The 6,972-nt window shown below is 33.6% G+C and overlaps 1 protein-coding gene across 2 annotated transcripts in view; it reads left to right on the top strand.

The window, feature by feature from the left end:
• LOC104787060 (proteasome-associated protein ECM29 homolog) overlaps nucleotides 5,638-6,972 on the top strand; it is a 16,009-nt gene continuing 14,674 nt past the window's right edge. For both annotated transcript variants that reach the window (XM_019245953.1, XM_010512562.2), the window contains exons 1-4: nucleotides 5,638-5,910; nucleotides 6,002-6,169; nucleotides 6,259-6,348; nucleotides 6,748-6,884. In XM_019245953.1, the coding sequence (XP_019101498.1) occupies nucleotides 5,734-5,910; nucleotides 6,002-6,169; nucleotides 6,259-6,348; nucleotides 6,748-6,884 (572 nt within the window). In that variant the 5' untranslated portion in view covers nucleotides 5,638-5,733. The remainder of the gene's footprint in view (nucleotides 5,911-6,001; nucleotides 6,170-6,258; nucleotides 6,349-6,747; nucleotides 6,885-6,972) is intronic.

The raw sequence follows: 6,972 nt of genomic DNA, 5'->3' as shown, positions 1-6,972 counted from the left end.
TGTCACCTCAAGTTTTTTATGTACCAACTGATCCTCCTCGTTGGACCATGTATCTTCAGAACTGGAAGCTATTTTCAATTTAGCTTTCTGAACTTGGGTAGTAATATCCTCAACATCGTCAGAAGCAAGACCAGTTATCTTCTTTTTCTTGGAAGTTTCCTTCTTCTCAACCTTCACAGATTCCTTCTTTTCAAAGAGAGGAAGATTCTCTGATATCTTATCTTCTTCTTTCTTCTCATTCTTGACAGTGTAAACCTTCCTCACCACCCTTTGAACTGGAAATTCATCTTGTGATGTCTGCTTCATCTCAACAATCCATGACTGCAACCAAACAGAACATGAGAAGAAAGAGGTAAGAAAATCGAGAAATGATATATTTAAGAAAAAAAAAACAGAAATGAGAAGTTTGATATTAAGATGAGAACCGTATAAGTTTAAAACAAAAAAAAAAAGAACATGAGAAGTAAAACATGATACGCTTTAACAAACACAACATGAGAAGTAAAAAAATAAACAGAACATGAGAAGTAAAAAAATAAACAGAATATGTGAAGTTTTAAAAAAATAGAACATGTGAAGTTTTAAAAAAACAGAACATGAGAAGTTTTAAAAATACAGAACATGTGAAGTTTAAAAAAAACAGAACATGAGAAGCTTTAAAATAACAGAACATAAGAAGCTTTAAAAAAAACAAAACATGGGAAGTTAAGTTTGATATTAAGATGAGAACCGTATAAGTTTAAAACAAAAAAAAACAAGAACATGAGAAGTAAAAAAATAAACAGAACATGAGAAGTTTTAAAAAAACAGAACATGTGAAGTTTAAAAAAAACAGAACATGAGAAGCTTTAAAATAACAAAACATGAGAAGCTTTAAAAAAACAAAACATGGGAAGTTAAAAAAAAACGAAAATGATAAGGTTTTAAAAAATAGAACATGAGAAGTTCTAACAAAACAGAAAATGAGAAGTAAAAAAATAAAACGACTTGGTAAGCTTTTTTAAAAACAGAACATGAGAAGTTTTTAGACAACAACAGAACATGAGAAGTAAAGGAAAATGAAACTTACATGTGCTTTACTTGTTCCCTCATCATCGTTAATGGTGTGCGAAGTGGCATCATTCCGTACATCAGCGTCTTTTGGCTCTTTTTTTTCTTTCTCCAATGCTTTAATCCTCTCACCCATCTCCTCTTTGAACACCGTCAATTTTTTTCAACGAATGTTTCAAATTTACTCTCCAAAGCATCTATTCGACTGTTGAGTGTTTTGCCCAAGTCAGAAACAGTCTCAGTCATTTTCTCAATCGCCCTCCAAATATCCAAAGAAATTGACTTGTCATCCTTACCATCCTACAATAACATGTTCATTAATATCATAATAGAGAAGACAAAAAAATGTTAATCAATTACGGTAAAGGAAAACGAAACCTTTCCTCCATGTTGGTTACATTTTTTCCCTTGTTCACATTTAAGATCACTATCANATGAATAAAGTAAGTTTAAATTCACACAAATTATTTGTTCATGTCAAAACATAATTTTTTTAAAAAAAATAGTAACAAACTACTAACCTGTCCGTGCAAATTCTTCTCTTTTTTGATGAAGTCTGTGAAGTTGATACGTTTTCGTGATGATCGCCAATCAAGAAGTGGAACACCACTCACTTCTATCCTTCTAAACCCATAACTTTCTCCAATTCCAGTAACACTCTCATACAGCCAAATCAACATAGCATGAACGCAGCCGTGTATGGTGTATGATCCGTCATAGTCAACCATCTTAACAGAATTCACTAAACACTAAAAGCCACCCGACCCCATGGATGTTTTTCAAAAGCAACTGGATCTAAAACTCTCTTAGCGGTCGCCAACGGGATTCTAGATGTATGATGAATTCCATGTACGCATAGTGACAACAGACATAACCTACCAACCATCATCCTCTTATCAAAATCCCATGTTTTGTTAGAATCAATCACCTTTACCAACTCACTCCACATAGGACCATCAAGGGTTGTTGGTATTTTCATTTCTTTCCAGAAATCATGGTGATCAACATCAAAGTTCTCTAAAGGGTCAAATGCATCACAATTTAACCTTGTTATCTCTGCAAACTCATTTAAAGAAAATCTAATTGGCCTATCATCGATCAAAGACCAAACCTCATGGATGTTGTTGATTCTCAGCTGATGTGTGAGTAGAAAGTGAACTCTCTACGCAGCCCAGGTGTATTCCAATTCAGCAAACTTTATAAATACTCTAAGAGATGATTCCTTGAGTTTGTCCCAGACATCCACCCCTAATCCTTCTCTCAAAAATCCAATTTTGGACACAAAACAATTGTGGTTCATGCTCCTATGTTGGAGAGGCGATTTTCCATCTTCATAAAGTAGAGGAGGATATTTGATGCTATTACTTGAAGATGCCATTCCTAAACAATATATCAAATCTCTCATTAAAAGAAATCAAAGAGAATCCGATAAGCAATTATATCCAAAAACAACAAATCGACACAGTAAAAATATATAAAATCAAGACAAAATTCTTCAATGACTAAAGACCCAATATATATAAAACTGTGAAGCTCATGACCATCAATTGAGACTTGTGGACAACAGTTGGAATTGAAACTTGATCAGTGACACAATATAATCATTTCTCTATTACTTAAAAATGTTAGATATCCAATGATCTCAAAAGAGAACTACTTACGTAACAATTCATGGCCATTTGGTTACTATATATATTCTAGAATTCTGACACGCACTACCAACAATCAGATGAAGTATAACTAACACCAAACAAGAGTCACTAAGAAAAGAAGAAAAAAGGTTTGTTCAGACTATTAGCTGCAGTATAAACATCAAGAACCAATGTAAAAAAACAAACATCCAACTCTCGAAAGCAATAATCTTAATCTGCAAATTATAAACATTGCCATAGTTGATAGAATCCTGTAAATTTACTAACAGAAAAACAAAAATCCCATCCGTGAAGAAGGATAAAAGATATACCTGTTTTTAGTTTCGACAATTATCTGCAGATGGTTGATTTAATCTTCTGTTAAGTCCAATGCCACTTGTATATCAAATCCTCCTTAGGACTCTAAAATCATACAAGCATCATACAATTCAATGGAAATCAAAGAGCTTGCATAATGTAGACATCAGTTCATCGAAATCAAAGAGAAACTAATGAACACATCAGTTCAAACATAAGAAAACATCACTGAGATTTACAACTAAATCAGAACATACAAATATTAGATAACATCACTGAGATTTTGGCATTTCAAACATAAGAAAACAAACTTCTTTCACAAATCTTTTAAAAAGAGACACACAGTACTTATATAAAAAAAAATCACAGCATCTCAAATAAAAAAGCCCATAAATTAATTAAACCTGAAAATCAGAAGCTGGACGAATTCTCAACTGGGTTTCCTTTAAATTGAGCTTCGAACCAAATATCTGAATCATTATAAATACAATACAGAACTTAAACAGTGTATAAAAACAGATATGATGAATGAAACAGTGTGAGGGGGAGGAGGGAGAGAATTGAAAACATACTGCAACTTGAGTTTGGAAATGAAACAGAGACGTGGAATAAGGAGAAGGATCACGAGAGAGAGACGAGTCTGTGGGAGAGAGACAAGTAAAGGGATCAAAATTGAACAAATCGACACACACAAAAACATATAAATTTAAGACCAATGCATGCACTAACTCAAGATCCAAAACAAATAATCTAAGTACCAAAGAGGTTGCTGGTTTGAAATTTTAAAAAAGTATCAAACATATAAGAATAAAACAATTTCAAAAGAAACACTTATGTACTATTGACGAATAAAGCGATTGGTGCTTATATAAAATCATATTGATAATTGGAGACAATATCTTATCATTAAGCCTACCCGATTTATGAAGCTATTGAGGATCAAGACCCAACACAAGAAGCCTTCATCCTTCCCATTGATGCTTTTGAAGTTCCACCAAAGCTATTGAAGAGTAAGACCCAAAACAAAAACTGGGTTAATCTACAATTGTAAATAACAATTCAGTTTTATATTCGAGTAATCCATTACAACACTCACCGACGGACAAAATCGACAACCACCGAAGTAACTATGGTTCTTGTTTCGCCGGCGGAAGATGAGACCCAATCTCGTGCGTTGGTATCTGGCTGTAACAAGAGGGGACCGGTGATTAGTCTTCTATTTTGCCGGCGGAAGATGACGACAGATCGAATTTTGTCGGGTGTACTGTAAAATCTCTCCTTCGCCGGCAGATGTTTCGATGGTTTCGAGAAAAAAAATAAGAAACGAGAGGGAGGTTTAAGTTTTATCTCCTATAATTTTATTTCCTTTGTCATTTTGATTTTATCTCTTTTAATTTTTATTTCCTTTGTCATTTTTTTTTAATTAATACACTAAATTGGCCTTTTGGTAATTTAAACACTTAATTGTGTTATTCTAGTTTTTCCCAAAAGAAGGGTGTCAATCTAGCAATATTTTTTCAAAATTGTGTCAATCTGGTCCATTTTCCCTATTTAATATGTGTACATCATAAACTGTGTTTTGTCAAATGACAATTGGTGCTATTAACAGTCAGTGCCGGCTTAAACATATTACATGCCCTTGGGCAAACTAAAAAAAAAAATACCCCTTAACCTAAAGAAAAACTCACTGATTTTTTGTATTGGTCTTTTTGGTTCATATAATTTTTTTTTTGTGCCCCTCTCTAGCTTACAATTTTTTCTTTTGTGCCTCTTTCTAGCTTACAATTTGTTTTTGTGCCCCTTAAAACTTAAAAAGTTTTTTTTTGCGCCTCTTTAACTTACAATTTTTTTTGTGCCCCTTTTCTTATACGTATATGCCCCTTTAATCAATGTACCCTATTAAGCCGGCACTGTTCACAGTTGTTACCAACGAACATAATGTAAATCAAAATAATAAAACTAAACTCACAAAAATATAAAAAAATAACACTCTAAATCTAAATAGCGAAGTTAATACATTAAACTTCATTAATGAATTATAATCATCATCACCAACAAATATGTAAATAAAAGAAATTTCAACATCACACTAAACATACTTTAGAAATTATATGATATAGGATTTTAAAGATATAAGTAAGTGTAAATGATATTTTAGTATTTATAAAACTAAAAATCCATTTAATAAATGCAAATAAGATATCTCACACATTATACGACTTAACTCACCATATAATTGCATGTTGTTACTATAATACAAAGCCAAATCTAAACCTTTTTTATATATTGATAAACTGGTATNAATACTAGTAACCAAGCTAACGAGGTTTGTTATTAAAATGAATTAAGATGTTGTTTAAAAAGAAAAAAAAATTAAGAAAAATAGTAATCACACAAACAATCTATATAACGAGAGAAAGAAGAACCTGGTTTAAAAATTTAAAAAAAAAAAAAAAAAAAAACTGGTTTAACAAATTGCATATCCGGGCTTAGCTGGGCTGTGATTGTTAGGGCCTTGGGAGACGTTGGCCCGATATGCCTAGGGGAAGCTTCTTTTTACTTAGTTTAAGCAAGCGACGATACGAGGTCGTTTTGTATCAGCCTTAGTTCTCTTGTCCGGCAAGACGGGAGAAAACTAATAAGAAGAAAAGCATAAAAAGAGAATAAAGAAGCCGAAGAAGAAGCAAAGAAGCACTGATAAATCTCTGCAACTCAACAAATTCGTAGATAAGCTATGGCATCTTCGTCTTCGTTAGTCTCCAAATCGGACGGTGAATTGGATGAAATGCTCGATCGGATGCTGACGAGACTCGCTCTTTGCGACGACTCCAAGCTCGAATCCCTAGTCTCTAACCTCCTTCCTCTTACCATATCTTCTCTGTCTTCTCAATCTCCCGTTGTTCGTAACAAGGCAAGTCTGAGATTTACAACTAATTTCAAATTCTAGAGTTATAGAAATTGTGAACTCTTAAGTCTCAGTGGGTTTTGATTTCGTTTGTCAGGTTCTTGAGATATTGAGTCATGTTAACAAGAGAGTGAAGCATCAGCTTGAAATTGGTTTGCCTTTGTTGGCTTTATGGAAATTGTATACCGATCCTGCTGCTGCTCCTATGGTTAGGAACTTTGCTATCGTCTATGTTGAGATGGCTTTTGAAAGAGCTCCTGCAAAGGTTTGGTTCATCTTATTTGTTGTTGGTTTAGCTTTTGCTTGTTGATATTGTGGAGATGAGAGGACTAATTTTCTGTTTTGTTTTAATAGGAACGGGAGGGAATTGCACCTAATACACTGGAGAACGTTTCAAAGCTTCCTAAGCAGCACCAAGAGATCATTCTGAGAATTGCTATTAAGGTGGTCTCTCAGCTCCTCCTTTAGTGTGAAATTGGATATCTATTCTGTGACCACTATTTACATCTTTTTTCTTCTTTAGTTGTTCGAATTGTTATGCATTACTACTTAGATCACAAAAGACAATATGTTTGCTTTAGTTTGTCTTCATGTCCTTTTTTTTTGTGCTCCTTTTGCATTTTTTTCTCTATTTGATGGGGTTCTTCCGTTTATGTGGTTACTGCTGCATATAGTGCTAGTCTTAAATGTTCTATGTGGGGAACAGTATCTGGTGATCCACACTATTATAAAACGTAAGAGAAGACCATTGGCAGCTTTATTAGTGGTTTCACTTGGATAGATGACAATTTTAAAAATCATTGGCCTAACAATATCCTCAAATTCTAACTGGTTTGTTTCCAGGTCATTGGAGAATGTCATGCAAGCAAGATCAGTGATGATGTCGCTGCGAAGTATAGATCTCTGATTGCTTCTCAGGATAAAGAATTGTTTCTGGATTTTTGCCTTCATATGCTTTTGTATCAACCATCTTCTCAAGGGTATGGAGTCCATTTTTTTAGCACTGTTTGACCTTCTTTTGTTATCATTGCATCTAATAAGAGTTGTTCGGCCTTCTAATTCAGAGGT

This window comes from Camelina sativa, chromosome 5, assembly GCF_000633955.1.
Source record: "Camelina sativa cultivar DH55 chromosome 5, Cs, whole genome shotgun sequence".
NCBI classification, from domain to species: Eukaryota; Viridiplantae; Streptophyta; class Magnoliopsida; order Brassicales; family Brassicaceae; genus Camelina; species Camelina sativa.
This window is presented reverse-complemented; position numbering and strand designations above follow the sequence as displayed.